Source organism: Crotalus tigris, unplaced genomic scaffold, assembly GCF_016545835.1.
Source record: "Crotalus tigris isolate CLP2741 ecotype Arizona unplaced genomic scaffold, ASM1654583v1 scf7180000018362.2422785, whole genome shotgun sequence".
Classification (NCBI taxonomy): domain Eukaryota; kingdom Metazoa; phylum Chordata; class Lepidosauria; order Squamata; family Viperidae; genus Crotalus; species Crotalus tigris.
The window spans coordinates 607097-628308 of record NW_024096964.1 but is presented as its reverse complement, the minus strand read 5'-3'; the positions used below and the strand labels follow the sequence as shown (position 1 = coordinate 628308).

General features: G+C 40.0%; 1 protein-coding gene and 1 long non-coding RNA gene across 6 annotated transcripts in view; both read right to left on the bottom strand.

The window, feature by feature from the left end:
- Positions 1-864: 864 nt before the first annotated feature.
- On the bottom strand, positions 865-3516 carry LOC120311410. The gene is made up of 3 exons (XR_005557609.1): positions 2626-3516; positions 1696-1727; positions 865-1074 (listed from the first exon to the last, which is right to left on the bottom strand). It is a non-coding gene; the product is annotated as an uncharacterized LOC120311410 (long non-coding RNA).
- A 4055-nt stretch (positions 3517-7571) lies between these two features.
- LIN54 (lin-54 DREAM MuvB core complex component) overlaps positions 7572-21212 on the bottom strand; it is a 40186-nt gene continuing 26545 nt past the window's right edge. For all 5 annotated transcript variants that reach the window (XM_039350846.1, XM_039350848.1, XM_039350845.1 and 2 more), the window contains exons 8-15: positions 20851-20927; positions 20499-20696; positions 18503-18594; positions 16359-16430; positions 14586-14688; positions 14208-14345; positions 12483-12685; positions 7572-11118 (exon numbers count right to left, since the gene is read on the bottom strand). In XM_039350846.1, coding sequence (XP_039206780.1) covers positions 10917-11118; positions 12483-12685; positions 14208-14345; positions 14586-14688; positions 16359-16430; positions 18503-18594; positions 20499-20696; positions 20851-20927 — 1085 coding nt within the window. In that variant the 3' untranslated portion in view covers positions 7572-10916. The remainder of the gene's footprint in view (positions 11119-12482; positions 12686-14207; positions 14346-14585; positions 14689-16358; positions 16431-18502; positions 18595-20498; positions 20697-20850; positions 20928-21212) is intronic.

Here is a 21212-nt window from a genome sequence, read left to right as displayed (position 1 = left end):
TAACTAAATTGCTTGCTGCTGGATCCTCACATCATGTTCAGACATACTTCATTTTGGCTGGAGGAGGTTACAGATTAGATCTATGACTAGCCCTGTTCTCTGCTTTTAAGCCATTGCACAGAATTGCTAAAAAAGCAAATATTGGGATATTTTGTTAACCACAGTAAGTAAAATCTCTTCATTTAACAAGTTAGCTATGCCATATACCACAAAAATAAATGAAATATTAGTGTCATCAGTTATCTATCTGTAGAGCCATAAAGCATGACAAAAATATCTTAGAACAGCAGCAAACCAGTATTTTCCATTTACATGAGATGAGGGAAAACTGCACTAAAATAGTCATACAAAAATCTGAAATATTTTTCAAGCAAAAGTTTAAAGCCATATTCTTTACTGATACATGTGTGATTTGTAACGCTTATAATTCCCAGCTAAAATAGGCAAAAACTGGGAAATATGGGTGCTTTAGTGTAAAAATATCCAGTAGTGCCAGTTTAGAAAAGATAGGTTTGAATTCTGTGGCAACTTGTAACATAGCCATAAGAGATCAGATGAGGAAATTTAAAGGCCTACAATTATATGTCATCGTGGTTTTTGACTCCTAGTGACCACATAGATAAGATGAAGTTCTGCAATACTTAATTTTTAAGCAATGACCCACTTTTTCCTGTTAACTCCAAAGTTTGCTCAGACTGATCATTTCATAATAAAGGACTTCTTTTATTTAAAGTTGTAACGCTGCATAGAAATTACATATTCATATGTCTTTAAATAAACATGTCAACACCTCTCAGTGCTTACAATACTTATGAATTCAACATCCCCTTTAATAATACAGAATAGAAATCAAAACACATAAGGCAACATTAAGGTATTTTTTTATTATAAACAAAATCAGGAAAATACAAGACATTGCCTTCTATATTTTTGACAAACCTTGAAGTTCATCTCCCCATTTGTGTTGGAAATTTGATCCATCAGATTACAAAAGAGTTAAGAACAGTTTTTAAAAACTGAGGGGAAAAAAAATCAGATGAATTGGTGAAGAATGTTCAACCATTTAAAACATACCTAAGGAATAAAAGAAAGGTTTTATCTGTAACTGATTTTTGAAACACATGAGACCTGATTTTTATAAGTTACATTTTTAATGTTGACATGCAGGTGCTGTTTTTTAAGTGAGATAAATTTTAGTGTTTGATAACAAGGAACAGTATATTTAAAAAATGATCCCATTTTATGTAAACATTTTAATTAAGGATCCCTACGTGGGACCTATCTAAAGGTATAGTTTGCCACAAAATACAGAATAGTATGTGCAAATATTACACAAAATAGTCCTATGAGTGATACCCGGTATATACAATGTCCCAATAATAAAGCTAATTTTACACAAAACATTTTGTATCTGTGCTATCAATCTGATAATATGCATTCAGAAGGACAGGCTGAGTTGTCACAGTACCTCTTTATTTAGCTGCCAAAACCACAACATTGCAAACAGTTCACTGGTTTATTCTGCAGCTAACGAAATACAGCTATAAGTTTAAGTGACTAGTATATGAACCCCACCTTTATTGACCGCCATTAAAATGTATGGTTTGCTCAACGTGATCCAGCTTAACAATTATACCCCCATGTGGATCAATTATTTTATTCTCCACTATTATTACAAAATATTTTAATGGTTACCTGTACATCTTCCAAGAGAAATTTTTGGTTTCCTGAAAGCAGGAAAAAGAGTACTGTGAATAATATATAAATAGTATAAATTATACTTTCATCTATAGGTTGAAATATACTTTACTCAAAACTGAAATATAACAGAATATGGTGTCCTCATCTATGTGGATAATAATCACAGCAAATCATGATGTGAACAGCAAAAATGTTTTAATCATTGAACACCACAAAAAAGAAAGATAAAAGCCTAAACATTAGTTTTACAAATATGCAAATATATTAGCCTGGCATTTTAAAAGTACATTATTTTTTAATAACTATTGTATGCATAGTATCTGCTTGGCTAGTCTGATCTAGCAGAGTTGGTGTGCTCCAGATTCCTTGGCTAGTCTGATCTAGCAGAGTTGGTGTGCTCCAGCACCATTTATTGGGACCCTGGAAGCACATGTTCTCTATAATAGTGCCTGCATTTTGGAACAAGATTCCTCCTGAGATTCAAATAGGACAATCTCCATCCTACTGTTATTTTGATGGTCTCTAAACATGTGGCTCTTTGCCCAGGCCTTTGGCAAGAGATGATTTACACCCCATTTCTTTTCCTTGTTCCTCATCCAGGCAGACTTCTGAATCTTTTATAAACAGTATCAATTCATACAAATGTTAAATAATCATAATAGATGTATGCATTCTTAGTTATATTTTAAGGGCACATTCATTGTAATCAAAACGATCAATGTTATAATTATCCTTTATTAATGTATTGTAATACAAAGTAACTCTGGGTGGCTTACATTAAAATATCACAATGTAAGAACACATAAACCCCCAACCCAGCTGCGGCAACCATACAAACCTATCCAAATCTGAAGAATCTGTTTCAACATACAATATAATACATGAAAAGGAATATTCAGGGGACAAAAAAATCCTAAGTCTTACCTCAAATTTTGAGACTCCATGTTCCAAACATTGCACGTGTATAACTCTTTAAGAAAGCAAAACAAAATTAACAATTCGTGGTTTTTTTTCCATCCAAGGATAAAATGGTAGATGTCTAAAACACAGACTACAGCTAGAGGTTTGGGATGCATGTCCTTAAAAGTAAATCACATTATGCATTTAATATTTTAATTGCCACATTTCACCATAAGGTAAAGAGCCACTTTAGTGAGTACACCAAAAGGGGCCACAAAGTCCTTGGCTCAGAGAATTCCTCTATATAACCATCAAAAACCAACTTAGCGCCAAGCGTTGCTCCGACCCCCGACCCCCCCCCCCAATCTAAGCGTTCCCGGAACTTCAGTAATTCGGATTTGCCACCCAACATGTGGTTTATAAACCGGGACGGCATCCGAATTAAAAAAAAAAAAAAGCAAGCAGCAGGGAAGCAAATCCCCACGCACGTGCCCTTCAGCCGCGCAGACTACAACACACATCATCCCCTCCCGCGAGCCTGACGCTCGCCTCTTTCGCCAGAACTGAAGGCATGAATCCTCCTCGTGCGAAGGAGCGAGGCGGTTACTCTCCCTCCCCCGACACCACGGAATCCTCGTACGCAATTCGAAGGAAAAAGAAAAATATCCACTGGAATTATTTTCTGATTTCTATTTATCTGACTAATCCCCCACGGCGAGGAGAGAGCGCCCTTTGCTCCATCACGCCCGGCTCAGGCACCCATTTCTCTCCCCCCCCCCCGACTCCTCGCAGCACCATCCACAGTCAGAGGCCCCGCGCGAAAGAAAGCCGCGCGCCAGAATCCGCGAATAAAGCCTACTCCAGGGGTAGGCAGCTTTGGCTTTTTTATGACTCGTGGACTTCAACTCCCAGAATTCCTGAGCCAGCCATGCTGAGGGGAAAGGGAGAGTTTCCAAGCTGAGCCATGCTGGCTCAGGAATTCTGGGAGTTGAAGTCCACGAGTCATAAAAGAGCCAAGGTTGCCTACTCCTGGCCGACTCCCTTTCCGTTCTAGCCGCGCGCCCATTGGCCTTAACCAAACGCTGGCTTTGATTGGCATATGCCTTTTTTCCGCTTCCGGTTGTGCGAGCGTTCGGCGGTCAGTTCCATAGCCATAGAGAGAGTTATACTAACTAAGCTAAGGCAGGAATGCGGCAATTCTCCTTAGCGCTTCCGGCGCCACTTCCGCTTTTGTTTGTCAAGGAGGTGATGGAGTTCTTTCTTACGGGGGTTCCGCTAAAGGGAAGACAGAGAAAGCCAAGGCGCCATTTTCCTGCGGAAGGATTCCTCTCCCCTGCAGGAGAGAGGACGTCGGTTCGAATTTGGTATCTCAACGGAAGGGAACCAAAGGACAGGCAGGATCCCTCAATTGACCCGTCAAGGAATGGCGCCTCTCAAAGGGAGACTTTTTCCAGTTGTTCTCTGTTACGGCCGATCGCCCGGGCACATCCATTTAACTCTCTTGACAAGGAAGCTACCGCCATCTTCCGCTCTTCCACTTTCCAAGCTATGCAACGAGATTCTTGGAATATCCTGGTGTTCTTCAAGCCAAGGTCTGCCAGAGGCAGCCGTGGGCTGTAGTTGACTACGTTGGAGCGCTACCGTTATAAAGTCCTAAACGCACCTTGGTGCTTCGTATTGCAGACCAAAGTTGGAAACTTGGCGACTTTAAGATGTGTGGACTTCAACTCCCAGAATCCCCCAGCCAGCATGGGGAAAATAGTCTGGCTTGGCTGGGGAATTCTGGGAGTTGAAGTCCAAACATCGTAAATCCGCCAAGGTTGAAAAGCATTGTAGTGGGACAATGTTAGTTTGCGGTGGCTCGGAGTTCTTCAGCCGGAAGTTCAGGACCCGGGACAGCGGGATGAGCCGAGAGAGGAGTTTTTTGGCAATGACGTGAAAGGGGCTGGGTCCCACCACACTTCTAAAAGCAGATTTGGTGGAGAATGCAATAAAGAGTAAACCCCACTTTACAAATGACAGTGGCTGGATTCATAAAACACTGAGCCAGGAGTTGTTAAGTTGTATCGTGGCTTAAAGTCTCACATAGTTCAGTTATATGTGGCTTGGTTTGGATTCAGCAGGTTGGGTGATCCCAGTCATGGTATGTAAACACAGTATGGTATCAACCCAGCCGGGTTAGGTTTGAAGTTCTCATTAAAACGTGGCTAACAAATCATGGCTTAAGACAAATATGAATCTAATAGAAAGGAGAAAGAAAATAGAAAGAAATACAGTACTGGCAATATATGCAGGAACCCTAAACTTGGTTCTTTTAATCTTAGAATTTTTTTAAATGTTGCATTATGGATATCTCAGCATATCATGGCAACATCTGACCTGGAGATAAAAGAAACAAAAGTCTGCTACAACGACTCCCTGTCCCCAACAACAACAACAACAAAATTCTAAAGCTCACAATAGTGTTTGAATATCACCTTCATGGAAATAATGGTGCTGGCACTTTGCAGCCTCCCAGTTTCCTATTTATTTTAAAGCAATCTGAAAGCAAAATAGTGTATCCCAGGCACAAATCTGTACATTCCCAGTAAACAATTTAAATAAAAATCATACAAAACGAATGAGGAAAAGCTAAAAATAAAAACAAGCTGTAGCTTGCTGTTTTTATAGGCAATTCAGCCATGGGGAGAAGGCTCAGACAGGAAGCAGCACAGGGGTTTGCAATTTTCTCAGCAGCCTGTTTTTCCACAGACTGTAACGGTCATTTGGTTGGTTCTGAAACTGAATGTGGAACGCTCTAATCCTCACAGGCATCCTTAAATGTTTACATCCTTCAATATAGCTATGTTACATTTCTGCCCTTGTCTGCAAGTGTGTTTCCAGGAAAATGCAAGGGGATGGTTGTCTGCTCTAAAGCCCTTCATAGCATGGAGCTGAGTTATTTGCAGGACTGTCTCTCCCCAATTGTTTCTGTCCTATAAAGTCTAGCACAGTGTTTCTCAACCTTGACAATTTTAAGGCATGTGGACTTCAACTCCCAGAATTCCACAGCCAGCGTTGCTGGCTGTGGAATTCTGGGAGTTGAAGTCCACATGCCTTAAAATTGTCAAGGTTGAGAAACACTGAGAGACATGCTGTAAATCCCATGTTGAATAAACGTTATCTCCAGCAAATTCAGTAAATTTTACACCTTTATACCAGTTTTTAAAATGTTTTAAGTTGTAGTAGATTAACATACAAAACGAATGCAGAGTTCTATTTGGCAAATAAAGGGAAGGGGGAGAGCATTGAATGGCATTCAAAAATCAGTTCAAGGCTGCAAGATTGTGATGGAAATTCAGCTACCCGAATGGTTCATACTGTAGCGCAGTTTAAAAATAAGGTGCTAGAATGACACAAGTTTCTGAAGTTATGAATGTGCAAATAAATGGGCCAGGTTGTATAATAGAAGCTGTTCGTTTCTGGAGTTTTCGTGATACAACATGTTCTTGGTGATTTCTATGTAATAATTTAATATGGTAATATTCAGCATGGCTGGCTATGGAATTCTGGGAGTTGAGGGCTACACATTTTCAACTGGCCAAGGCTAAGAAATAGTAGCATAGCTTCCCTTGTTCCCTAGAGAAATCAGTGGCAAAAATTAAAGTCCGGATCTCTCAGTGGGTCCCATCTATTATGGGGAGGTAACAGTGCAGGGCAGGGGTCTTCAAACTTGGCCTTTTTATGATTTGTGGACTTCAACTCCCAGAATTCCTCAGACAGACCCTTGGTGTAGAGACTTCTTTCTGTAATACTATTCAGATGACAGACCACTTTGGAGATGTCATGTCAACTAGCTACATGATTGTAGTTCTATTAATGACACCATATCAAGAATTAATCTGAAAATAGAAGTAGGCTTTCCTGAAGGGTGTCAATTATAACAACTTCAGGATGGAATAATGTAGTAGGAATACCTAAGAGCATTAGAAGTTTTGTCTTCTGAGTCTCTAGTGAAGTATGAATGTAATAATTTCCAGTGGCCCTAATGGAAGCATAATTCACCCCAATTACTGGATGGTTATTCAGGATACGATGAAAGAATCTTACGTAATGATCGTTTTAAAACACTGCTTTTTACGACTAGTCCATATCACAAGCCCCTGTTGTGATAAACAGGTGATCTGGTTAGGTTGTCATCCCTTATAAGCAGGACTTGGGGCTGAATATTTATAGACATGAATTACAGGCTTTTAAAAATGTCTTAACTTGTAATATAATAATCTAGACTTTTATAATTAAGTGTGCTTTTACTAACCAGCACTAAGCTGATGAGGTTTTGTTAACTATTCAACAATTATGGAAAAGGACAGCCAGTAAATGCCTTGCTTTCGCAAAATTTTAGAGGAGAAACAGTGTTTTAACAGAGGAAACTTAGAGGACAGAGAAAGCAAAGTCTACATGTCAACATCAGCATCAATAACAACGTAACAAATTATATAAGGAAACATTCAAGCAAAAATGAGAAGTTTAATTTTGAAAAAAGTTTCAGATGACACATTTTAAAAATTAGTGACAAGTGAATTGTCAAGTTGTGGTGGTTATGCTAATGAAATCTAGTACAGTGGTACCTTGGTACTTGACTGCTTCAAAACTCGTTGAATTTGGTACTTAACACATTTTGAAGTGAAAATGTTGTCCCGGTACTCGTCTTTGTTTGGTACTCGACGCATTGCAAAAGGAGTTGGGGGACAGCTGCAGAGGGTGGACAGGAGGTCAGCCATGCAGGGAAGGTCGCTGACATAGGAAAAGGGACAGATAGGAAGTCCTTCCCACAAAACAAAGGATCACGTAGTAAGTCACATGGTTTGTTTGCTACTCATCTTTTTTAGTACTTGCCGTGCTTCCCAGAACAAATTAAGCACAAGTACCAAGGTACCACTGTAATTTCTTCATATTACTTAGCAAAGAAAAACACCTTTGTCAATTTGTACATAATAGTATAAACATTTTATTTTTTTTCTTTATCTGACATTTGTTTTTACAATATAGAAAAGTGTATTCTTTTAATAGGTCTAGTAATATAAATTTTATCTATTTTTGGATGTAAACCATAACTAGAAAATTTTCCCAAATACCCTCCCCCATCTCAAAATCTGCTAATAAGGGGATGCATTATAAAAGCATTCTGGCTAAGCAGCTCCTAATTATTATTATAGGGGCTTTGAAAGAAACACTGCAGAATCTCAGCTGACAGAGAGGATCACAATGCAGGCATAATTTGATAAGCTGCTGTCAAGATCTTGATATATTTTTTACTAACCTGTGAGCACTTTCATGCAAACAATCAAGAAAAACTCAAAGGGGAGAAGATCCAAGCTATGTAGAAGAGACAGCTTGTTTTATGAGACAAAAAAACTAGCTCTCTTTGATTGCACCTTCTTCAAATCTTTTACACACAATTCCATTATACATAATCTACAACCAGAATCCAAACTTCACAGGTTTTCTGCACACTTATAAATACACATCACAAAAAAAGGTGCAAGTTAAAATAAGACACAGAATATGTACAACATAAAACAAATGTAATTCTAGACAAAACAATGGATGTTTGAAAAATAACTTGATCAATTTTTACTTTACCCACTTACACTAGTTTACATTTATACAAATCTTGTTGTATGGACATTTATGAAAGTAGTAAAAAGGCAAGTCTTCATCTACTCAGAAAATTAACAAACTCTCGCCCACCCAAAAATAATTCTATATGTAAAAGAATTATATTGAAATAAAGAGCTTCCCTTTCAGGGTTGTGTGTAATTTAAGCAAGTCTGCTATGTACATACATATTGTAATACAATAGAACATGTGTTTGCGTGTGTACATATATCTATACACACCCCACAATTCTATGGAGATAACATCCATTTCGAGAAAAAAAAATTTGCAGCACTATAATTACAGAGCAGGCTACATTATCTAGCAGGTGCTTGCTAATTCAAACGTGGAACTTAGACATTCATAAACTCATTGAACGATTTCTTCACTACAAAACCATGCAGTTGTGTTTTGCATTTTAATAGCTTTTATTTCAAAGGCGCTCTCTCTCTCTCCTAAGCAGTTCCATCCAAATAATGTTTTTCCGCTCTTTTCTCTCTTTCCCAAAGAAATCTCTTACATTTTTGTCCTAAGACTATGCTTCTAAAATACACTTTTAAAATATAAACTAAGCCAATTCAATAACAAAAAGACGCACACAGCTTGAAATTGGTTTGAACGCTGCTAAAAGAACATCTCGACTGAATACTTAACTGGGACTAATGCTTGTTCTTGGCTGAAGAAAAAAAAAGATTAACCACCTCAGTAATCCTTCCCCTCCTTCTCCAACTGAAATATTTTCACATACTGCACAAGCAGATATAGCTCTACAAGTTTCCACTGTCTTATCCACTTCAGCCATAGCCCAACAGACTGAAGACACATGAAAGGTCATGGACGTGAGTACAAAGTCTATCATTATTGCAGAGTGGCCACTGTTCCTCCTACTGAAGCCTGCAAATGACAATCACACAGCTGGTTTTTTGTTTTTTTTTAAAAAAAGACCTCAGCCTTCAAAAGATGCACTCTCCACACTGCGCCATGCGCACTTTAAAACAAAACTCACACAGTTCTTATAAAGGCAGTAAATGAGCTACGTCTAAGTAATTCGCTGACAATGGATGAGAACCACATTAGGAAACGTACTGACTTCTTCCTTTTCCATTTAGAAATCTCTTTTCAAAAACAATTTCACCATGTATAATCTGGAATGGAGGCAAAAAGATTTGAGAAACATTTAAGAGGCACAAAAGAATTGCTAAAGTTTGCTTCTGCTGGAATCTCAGCATAGTAAGAACACCCACCATTTTACACAACTGAAAGTAGCCTCTAATTTTAGCACCTCCAGATATAATGTGGGTTTTGGAATCTTCAGGGATGTGGAATTTTGTGAATTGAATGCCAGATTTGGGGAAGAAACAAATATAGGGAAGTGTAAACTAAGGATCATCTTGTCATCCTTTTAGCATTAAAGAGGAAATTTTACCAAGAATTCCTTAGTTTACAAATATCCCCAGTATTGCTTCCATTAACACATATGGGCACGGTTGTCAATTTATTTCCACATATTCCTGCCATATGAGTAAAGCTTAGACACTACAAATATAAATTAAGATTAAATTAATTTAAGATTTTTTTTTATTTGTCTATTGAAGTATTTGAAGGAGAAATTGGGAAACTCAACGGTTGACTGAATAACAATAGTTAGATTCTAAACAAACAAGAGACAGCTTTTCCTCATTTTGTCGTAGGGCATTTAGCAGAAATGTTAAAAATCTAATTATACTGACATTTGTCAAATAAAATATCAATCCCCTTGAAAGCTAGACATTAAAATGTCTCATTAAAATTTGGAATATATATATTTTACAGTGATGTATTTTTAAAAACATACCAAAATAATTAAGATATCAATTATGACCTTGATTTTTTTAAAAAATCAATGTTATATTTGCAGCTATCACTGCTATGGTGTCAATAGTTTAAGATCAACAGACAAGGCACTGTCACTGAGTTAGATTGGGGTCAACAAGACAACTTCTAAATTTGCATTATTTTTTTTTTTAGCTGTTTTCCAGCAAATATTTATTTTTAATAATTTCCAGTCAGCATTATCTCATCCACAGATGTACCACTGCCTATATTTTTTGCAAATATAATCTGTGCTATGATGCTGAATGATTGGGCTGGAAAAATCTCTCCAGTGTACTGATATTGTTCTTATAAGAATATCCAGGCATTTCAATTAGTTTTGCACAAACGTTGCTCCTGATAGACTGACTAGTTTCTTTCCTCTTCTCCTAAATACAAAAGTCAACTGTATCAATTGCAAATAATAATTTAAAGCAGGAGTCTTCAAACTTGGCCACTTTAAGACTTGTGGACTTCAATTCCCAGAATTCCACTAGTCTTAAAGTGGCCAAGTTTGAAGACCCCTGACTGAAAGAATTGCTTCTAGAATACCCTTTTAAGGAGAACAAAGGGAAGGAAACCAGCTAAGCTTTGCACTGTCCCAAGTTGTTTAGAGGTTGGGAATAAGATGCATCTTGTATCTGTGAAGTAAAAGAGAGTTAAGCTTAAAAAAAGGTAAGCGTCATTGCAAAGTTCCTACATTAATGTATACACCAATGGAAACTTCACAGCACCAGTTAACCAACGACGAATGCTGCTGTGAACCAGAAAGTGTCCGTGTGCCTTTTAGTGTCCCAGTTCGAGCAAAGCCCATTTTTCAAGAATCAGCAGTTCATGGCACAAGGATCACTTTTGGATTTTCCTGCCGAGTTAATGATTTTCATTAGACAACGTCCAAATTCCTCTAGAATCATCCGTTCTGCTACGGCTTTTGATTTGCCTGCTTTCTCGGCCTGTTCGGCTTGCGCCAGTAAACAGTCACATGTCACGTCAGCAACCTCCTTTGTTACAAACGTAAAGGGCAATCTGGAAAGGGAAAGAAAAAAAAAAAAGCATGAGCTGTGCACTTGGAACCACCACACTTTTTTGAGTTAACTGATAAACCGAGCTATTCACAAACAACAAAAGGAAGATTTAGGTCAGTGATGGAGAACCTTTTATAAACCAAATGCCCAAACTGCAAACCAAAACCCACTTATTTATTGCCGGGTGCCAGGTGGGCGTGGCCCACTGGGTGGGCGTGGCTGTGATGGTCATGGCAGATTAGGTCGGTGTGGCCAACGTGGACGTGATCACTTCGATGTTGCTCGTGGGGAGGGACGCCTGTGGGAGCCAGGCAGGGTTGGGGGAGATCCAGGGGGTCTCTGGCAGGTGGGGTGGTGGGCAGGAGGCGAGGCAGGCCGGGGGTGCCATTGTCACAGGGCAAGGTGAGACAGGAGCCGGGGCAGCTGCTGCCTGATACCATCGGCCCCTGCACACAGAGGCCAGTGAGCGCATGAGTGCTGGGATGCATCTGGCCATGTGGGACCTCGGCAAGTTAGCGGGCGGCTGGTTGAAGACGGATGGTTGCCATCTCCGGGGCATGATGCGCGTGCCCACAGAGAGGGCTCTGAGTGCCGCCTCTGGCACGCGTGCTACAGGTTCGCCACCAGTGATTTAGGTTCTTAGCAGTGCTAATGTATTTGAATTGTATTTCGCTTCCTTTCCTCTTTAAGACTTATGCATTCAGCCTTCTATAGATTTTAATTAATTAGTCTGACAGCTCTTTCTTTGGGTTTAAAGGTGCTGGACCTTTAAATCTGCAACAGGGAAAATCGTAAATCAGCACCCATTCATCTATGCCAGGGGTCTTCAAACTTGGCCCTTTTATGACTTGTGGACTTCAACTCCTAGAATTCTTCACCCAGGCACGCTGGCTGAGGAATTCTGGGAGTTGAAGTCCACAAGTCATAAAAGGGCCAAGTTGGAAGATCCCTGTTTTAAAGCAAATACAACATGCCCAATTTTTTGAAAACTAAAAAGTAGATAGGTGAAGAATTTGTATCCTTTGCTTGTTGCTAATCTACGGTTCACAGTACACCATGCTGTTGACCTGAAGCACCGCTTGACGGTCCCAAGTTCCTCAGCCCAGGCACGCTAGCTGAGGAATTCTGGGAGTTGGAAGTCCACAAGTCATAAAAGGGCCAAGTTTGAAGACCCCTGCTCTATGCAATGTATTCCACTCTCATGATCAGTCTCAGAAGCAATGAGGGAAAATAAAAAGAGCTTAGCAGCCAGCCAAAGGAAGAGAGGAAGAAAGCACTTATGTGGGGGGTGGGGCAGTCCTCCTCTCAAAATCTAATTTGCACGCAAGAAATGGTACAAAGCTAACAAACCAGAAATGAACACACCTCCCCCCTCCACTTGTCAGCACTGGAGCTGGCCTGGTTAACAGATCCGAAATCTGCGAAGACAACTTGGTCTTGGCAGCCGTTTGCTGCTGGACTCGCACTTCAGCAGCATCGGCTAAGTGCATCAGTGTTTTCCGTTCTGGGCTTTCTTCAAAATTCTTGCAGCCGATACATTTGCAAATTGAAGAACACATGATCTTTGCCTGCAACAGGGAGCAATCAAAAGTCAACTGAATGCACTTTCACTGTGGTTTAGAGAACTGCATGGAATGTACAGAATAAAGTGTTGCTAGGTACAAAATCAGTTACATGGGGAGCTTCACCTTTCAGTGTAACCTCCGCGAGAAAAAATACTGGCAAATCCGTGATAATTCAAGTATTGTCACAATGACCTTTCTTTCATTCCAGCTCTGTACATGAAGATGTTCTAGTGCTGGGGATTGTTTATGCAAGTATAAAGTAGATTTTCTGACCTAGAGAAATTCAATGACTCTCCTCCTCACCACAGCTCTATTTGGCATCTACATCACAATTTCCCTAACCCAAGACAATTTCTCCATTTAGATATTATTTTAGTCTGCTATTCCTCTTATTTAGTTTTGATGATTGTTACAAAACACCCTTAAGTTGTCCATTCTTCTGAAGCCCAAATTAAGGTGAATGAGGCTATAAATATGCTGTAAAATAAATACCGTATTTTCCGGCGTATAGGACTCGGCGTATAAGACCCCCGACTTCGGCACCAAGTTGCATGCCTAGAAAGTCGTCTTATATGCCGGAAACTACTGTAATTTCCGGCGTATAAGACGACTCAGCGTATAAGACAACACCCGACTTCAGTGCCGATTTCCACGCTTTAGAAAGTCATCTTATACGTCAGAAAATACGGTAATATCTGATTGCCACCTCAAAAATAATACAGGCTTTCAATTTCTGTCTCATTTCTGGCAGGGAAACACATTTATCCTGAATGAACTTTTGAAACTGTATGATCTTGATGTAGCAAATCCTCTCAGGATGGCTTTCTTGATTGTTCTTGAACCTTTTTTATAACTAAAGATGTGGCTAGCATTTTTTTTAAATTTACAGCAAAGGCATTTTGACAAATAGTGTAGAAAGTTAATACTAATAGAGTAATCCAAAAACTTACTAACTTGGTATGGACAGGAAGAAATAAAATTGAATTAAATCAATTTTTATTGTTCCTGAAAAGCTTACTACTCTGAAATATCACCTCATCTTCTATAAAAGAATTTTCCATCTGTTGCTTGATCAGAATATAGGATCATTTTTAAATAGAGGTACAGTTTTACTTCTCTCAAAGAGCTACAATTATGAAGCTTCTTTTGTAGAAATGATACTCATTAAAACAATTTCACAAAAAGTTATGAAAATAGAAGCTGGAAAATCCTGAAAAACAGTCATCGTCAAATACATAGAAAGATTACTAAATAGGGAGAGAATGATGGAAGGCCTTTATAGAAGTGAGACACTGGGATTGTCTCCATTAAGATCAATCGACATTAGGAATTTTTTTAGAAGAACTGAAGATATTTTTATTAACTAGGTTTTTGGTGACTTAACACCTACTTAACTTGAGTTTTTAAGAGGTGTAAAATATTAGTATTCCACGTAAATTTTAGAACTAAATGGTTAGATTTTTTAAAATATTAGATTTCATAAGACTAAAAACAAAAAAAGCATCACCAAAAAACTCCTTTTTACCTCATAACACTCGCAATAATTTTTGAGGCATCCAGACCTTTTGCAGTTACAACCTTTGCTGTGTCGCCTGTCCGACTCGCCTTCCTTTCCCTTTCCTATTTTAGGTTTAAAAGCTTCAGGATTTCTGTCCAGGCAGGCCTAACAAGGTAATCGTAAAGAGAGAAGGGAGAGAAAAAAGAGAGAAAACAAAATGTTAGAGTCCTGTGCAGGAAAAACTGGCAAAAACATCCATCTAATGTAGTAAAGACAACAACTGTGCTTTCCACCCACTATTCAGGAAGGAATTCATGGGTACCGTGAACTTGGGAAATGTATTTCCCCAAGATTTCCCTGCTCATGACACAAAATTGTTATTTTTTTTTTAAAAAAAAACCTTACCTTGATTGCTTTTTGCCTATCATTTTCATGGTCCAGGTTGTTATAGCAATTTGTACAGTTGCAATTGTTACAGAACTCCCCGTTTGCAAAGCAATCGCAGTATCTGTTTAAAAATTAAAAAAAAAAATCTCTAATGATGATTAACCAATTCAGTGCTGAGTTTCTGACTCTTTCCCATCCTCTATCCTCTTCTGCATCCAACCACACAGAAGTGTGTTGGGAGAAACTTCTGGATGTGGAGGGTGGCAATCTGCTGGACTTTATCTTTATCCAAACCTATAACCTAACCTAGGGATAGGCAACCTTGGCTCTTTTATGGCTCGTGGACTTCAACTCCCAGAATTCCTGAGCCAGCCATGCTGAGGGGAAAGGGAGAGTTTCCAAGCTGAGCCATGCTGGCTCAGGAATTCTGGGAGTTGAAGTCCACGAGTCATAAAAGAGCCAAGGTTACCATCTCTGGCCTAGGCCTAGGCCGCTTTATGACTCGTGGACTTCAACTCCCAGAATTCCTGAGCCAGCCATGCTGAGGGGGAAAGGGAGAGTTTCCAAGCTGAGCCATGCTGGCTCAGGAATTCTGGGAGTTGAAGTCCACGAGTCATAAAAGAGCCAAGGTTACCTATCTCTGGCCTAGGCCTAGGCCGCTTTATGACTCGTGGACTTCAACTCCCAGAATTTCTGAGCCAGCCATACTGAGGGGAAAGGGAGAGTTTCCAAGCTGAGCCATGCCGGCTCAGGAATTCTGGGAGTTGAAGTCCACGAGTCATAAAAGAGCCAAGGTTACCTATCTCTGGCCTAGGCCTAGGCCGCTTTATGACTCGTGGACTTCAACTCCCAGAATTCCTGAGCCAGCCATGCTGAGGGGAACGGGAGAGTTTCCAAGCTGAACCATGCCTGCTCAGGAATTCTGGGAGTTGAAGTCCACGAGTCATAAAAGAGCCAAGGTTGCCTACCCCTGACCTAACCTAAAGATAGATGAGTGTGCGTGCGTGTGCATGCGTGTGTACCCTGGTTCCTTTATTCATGAGTGTGAACATGTTAACCTTGGGCTTAACAGGAACTCTCAACATGTCATGAGCCATAAAAATGGTCCCTTCAAAGGAACAAATAAATTAAAGACCAGAAACAAAGGCTGCCTCTAAAGAAAAGGCTTTTGACATTCACCTTACATGGAGTTGGACTGATCCCCTCCTGATTCAATTGGCTCCAACCTCGCTGGGCTTTTGTAAGGCATTAAAAAGCTGAGTTTTCCACAGGCATTCAGGCTGGAATGTTAGATGTGCCCATTTTGGGAGATGTTATATTATTTATCTTCATTATTGTTTTTATAACATTTTGCTAGCTACCCAGAGTCACCTAGGTGAGTGGGCAGCCATAGAAAATGGATTAAATTAATACAAAAAATAAGAAAATAAACTAGTATGGACTGCTCCATAAAGGAAAAGGTAGGTTTCCTTCAGGTTAGCAGCCATGAATTCATCCTGGGAATAACCTGTGGACATCAGAAAAAGAAATGTTGCTTGTACCCCTTATTCTGCGAACCAGGTTTACTGTTGGTCTGCCTCTAAGTCTGAATCATTCAGCTACAGATCAACGCACAGAGACCTATTCTAATCATGCAAATGGACAGTATCATTTCAGAAGATTTTAGAGAATAATTTTTGAAGTGGAATCCCTGGGGAAAATGTGGCTTTTGTTCTTCCAGGTTTTTTTCCCCCTAATGTACAGCGAAGTGGATTTTTAAATCTGCGAAGAGGTTATGTGTTTAATACTCACAGCTTAAGACACAGTGATTTTGTACAGTTGCAGGGTTTTCTTGGACGATTTGCAGATTCAGACGAGATTATCCTGGAAAACAAGATGTAAGTATGATTTTTATTTATATTTCTTATTTCTAAATCGCTGATCTGCCTCAAACAGGGCTCTGGAGTGTGTATAATATAATACAATTGATAAATGAAATCTACAAAAATTAAGATTAACATTAATTTAGGATTAAAAATTAAATGACAAAATAACGACATTATGAACTTCTGAAGGATGAAAATCCCAAGAGCGGCATTTAATGCTGGTTACTGCAGGCAAGGCCGCACAACCAAATTTTGATCCCTTTGCAGAAGGCTAAGAGAGTGCGAGCCTCTCACATCTGGGGGCAGGACATTCCATAAATTCAGCAGGGAAGGCTCTCTTCCTAGACCAGGGGTAGGCAACCTTGGCTCTTTTATGACTTGTGGACTTCAACTCCCAGAATTCCTAAGCCAGCATGACTCAGCTTGGAAACTCTCCCTTTCCCCTCAGCATAGCTGGCTCAGGAATTCTGGGAGTTGAAGTCCACGAGTCATAAAAGAGCCAAGGTTGCCTACCCGTCCTAGACCCTGCCAGACAAAATTCCTTGACTGACCGGGTCTGTAGCATACCTTCCTTGCCTGAATGAGTGAGACCAGCTGATGTGATGGGGTGAAGTCCCATTTTGTTTTCCAAAGAAGAATATGGTATTTCTGAATTTTTTTTCCCATTTAAACAGCATAACATCCCTTCACAACTTAGCCTACTCAACTCAGCTCAACATGTTCCACAATCAGAGGACAGAAGCATGACTCAGAGGCATTGAGCAAAGGGCTCCTACAGATGAGCATTTCAAAAGAACAAGGTTGATATGTTATGAGAAGCAAATTGTCTAAGACACTAAGTGAAGCACAGCTTATCTGCTGTGGCTTTTCCCCTGGGCTCTTTCCAGTGGGGCACAACTTCAGATGAGAATCAGGTGGCAATTGGCCATTCATTCATTCCAATGAGGAAGAAGCTATCATCTGACAACAATGCCTAAATTTTAACACAAATCACTGTTTTTGGATGGTCTCCACTTTGCACATATGCCCACATTAGCAACAAGCCAAAATTCATAGGTGAATTTCATACGCACGTACATACTCTAAAACAGACATGTCAAACACACGGCCCGGGGGCCGGATGAAGCCTGCGAAGTGGTTTCATGTGGCCCGCGAAGCCATCCTGGAAACAGTGAGGGAACGGCCCCCTCTGCGTTGGCTCTGGCCCAGGCCAGCCGGGAGCCAATGTACAATTTTGTGGTGGCCATCTATGCTGAAACGCATTCAGTCTTAGCTCCATAAGCCCCCCCCCCATCCCTGCATGGCCCGAGTGGAACAGTGAGGCTTCTCCAGTGGACCATGCCTGGCACTTGCCCTGGTCCCACCCCCTTCTGCCAGAGACCCTCAGATCTATCCCACTCCTGCCCAGGCCCCCACAGGCACCCTTGATGTGAAAAATGTAGAACTGGCCACGCCCACCCAGTAGGCCGCACCCACCCTAGCCACACCCAGCCGGCCCCCTGAGGGCAACCGCAATGCTGATGCGTCCCTCAATGAAATTAAGTTTGACACCTCTGCTCTAAAAAGAAACTTATCCAGGTAGCAACTACAAAACATCCCTTTTTCTAAGAAATGGAAAGGCAATTCCAGGTAGGCCATCTTCCTCAAATCAGTCTTTAGACTCTGCATTATCAGGAAAACATGATGTAAAAATAAGCTAGATGGATGGACTGGCTCTTCTTTTATTGGATTCTTCTATATAAAGGCTAAGCCTAACAGATGGCTGCAAGGTTATATTCTAATATTTGTAAGATCCTCTCTCTATGTTTATCTCTTTTTAACCGCCTGTTTTCAAATTGTTTTCTGTCTTGAGACTCTGGGATCAAATAACCAAATCAATAACACGACAATCTGGTCAGGTAGCCAAGTTGTGCGAAACAAAGAAGGAAAATCTTCAATATCTAGTATACATAGACAAGACGCTATGATTGCAGCAGCTGTTTTTTAGTAGCTGAACATTAAACACTTCTTCCAATCTCATTTCCTTCCATGTAATATGCGTATTGCGTAATTTATATAGACAATACCCACCCATTGAACGGAAGCCGGGCTTGGGTCTGGATACTTGATGTCCCACTTAGGTTAGTACTGCTCGCTATGGAGACACAAGATGGCTGCTGTAGCTTAAAAAACACACACACACACAGTTAATGCATCACATGCTGTCTGTAGATGAGGATTTTCACAAATAGTTGCATTAATCACACTCCCTTCTTTTTCCATTCTTGGAAGTCATAAGGTGGTCATTGGTATTTTTAGGCAATATGGCTTTCTAGAAACTTGGTCTTGGATGGTATCTTCCAATTTAGTATACCTACAAGGATAGCCTAATCCAGGGGTCTTCCAACTTGGCCCGTTTTTATGACTTGTGGACTTCAACTCCCAGAATTCTGGGAGTTGAAGTCCACAAGTCATAAAAGGACCACGTTGGAAGGCCCCTGGTCTAATCTCTTGTACTGTAGTTGCCATGTTGATTATGAATAAAGGCTTAAAGTGAAGAAAGAGATAGGCAAATTTACCAGATGTCACTTAAAATAACAGCCTGCTTGACTGCACATACATAAAAAAATGCTACGTTGATTTGCAATTGGCTCTGTCAAAGCACGCTAACTTCAGGAGGTTAAAATTCCACAGGTACATGAACTGTAGAAAACTAATAGGAATCCTCTGCTAAGTATGGTACATCTTGTTCCCACCGTGGACTTTTACAATAATGTTATAATTCTCTGCAGTTCCAGTATTTGCTTTGGGCTCTTACTGCCTTAGTGGATTTCTGCAAAACATTTCTTTACAGATTTTCTGAAACTCGTTTTATGATAGCCCATTCCCCCCTCAATACATTTAAGGCTAGATAACATCAGAATGGATGAGCATCTTAAAAACAAAATACAACTGATCCAGGATTTATTCAGAATGTGTAATACCTGGAAAAAAACTAGAGTTGAAGAGAAAAGTGTAACCCAAATCAAGCTTGTGAACCTGATTTTCCCTATTCGCATTTTATGCTTCCCATAAAAGTATTCTGCTACCATAACTTTTTTTTTTCTGCATCTTTTACACAAGCTGGCTGCCCTCCAAATTATGGATTTCAACACTCAGGACTCTTAGAAGGCTGGCTGGGGAATTCTGGGTGGTGACATCCACACATGGGAAGAACGCACAGGCTACGGAAGACAATGTTGAAGAATAGCTGTTCTTTCTTGCCTGCAGTTGTCTTTTAAATATTGCCAACCTGAGTTTCTCTAAATGAGACATTGCAGAAATATATTCTGCTTACCCACCTAAGGGGAGGGGGGGTGGGGGGAAGGATGGGTTGAAGGTTAAATAGCTCAGATAAGTAGAAATAGTTTTATTGTATATAATATTGATGTTTTAATTTGGAGAGAGGAATTGCTTGGGCATTTCCCCTGGACTGCATCTGGAGTGAGAAGATAGGAGGAAGGGGAGAAGTAAGTAGGAAGGTTGAGGAGAAGGAGGAGAGGGGGAGAGTGAGGAAGAAGAGGGAAAGAGGGAAGTGAGAGAAGAGGTTACTGGGTGGACGTGGTTTGGGGGGGAAATGGGTGAGCAATACCGAAAGTTGTGTGTATAAATTTATTTTACTCTTTATCTGAAGTATTTTTTATGAATGTAATCTAAAATTGAAAATAATTTTTTTTTAAAAAAAAACATCTCAGATTATTTCTAAGATTTAACCTTACTAATGAGCTGTTTCTCGCAGCATCCCTTAAACCAGAGCTTCTCATCTCAGTAACTTGGGTAACCCAAATCAAGCTTGTGAACCTGATTTTCCCTATTCATATTTTATGCTTCCCATAAAAGTATTCTGCTATCATAACTTTTTTTTCTGCATCTTTTACACAAGCTGTGGACTTCAATTCCCAGAATTTTCTAGCCAGCATGCTGAAAAGATTTGGAAGGTGAGAAACTGCCTCCAGCTACCAAATATACAAATTCTCTAGTCTCTTCTCCAAGAGTATTAGTTATAAACGCTATTATTTTTTATAACTTCCTTCCCATAATATCATACCTGTGTGACATACTGAGCTGGGAGAAATGCATATCCCACGTTTCCTGTGCCATGAGCAGGGGCGAAGACAGTGCCAGGGGAAAGATTGGTGAGGTTGGGTTGGATCTGTGGCAGTGGTGTGGCAGGCATGATAAGTCTTTGTTGTGGCTGGCTTGTGGTAACTATCTGTGAAGTTGTGTTCATTGGTTTGGGGGCTACCTGCAAGGAAGGAAACATTCAGGATATCTTTCTTGTATATCACACTACAATCTTTTGCAGCAAATAACTTTATAAGGATAGTCAGAGTTAAATTAACTGAAAGTTTCTGTGAAAAACTAGGGATTCATAGGAAGCTGCTGTACGTGGAACTTACTTGTTTGACTGTCTGTGTTGCTGGGATAATAGGAACAGACATCCGTACAGGGGTCGCGTTCACCACCACTGGTTTTGCTGTTCAAAAGAAATGGAATGAGATACAATATGCAACTTTCTAAGACATTAGGAAAATGTTAGGCAGCTTCCTTAAATATCCGGTCATCCCTCATTCTGGTAGGTCTATCTTGAGCTATGTCATGTTCAGCAAGATACGTTACCCAGCAGGTCATATCCTCCAGTCCATATATAAATAGCTACAGAAAAATGTCATGAATTGAAAAAATGTTTGTTATAAAAAGCAGATACAATTTTGTTTAGAATCTAATGCCGGGGAAACAAAATAAGAACATGGCCCATATG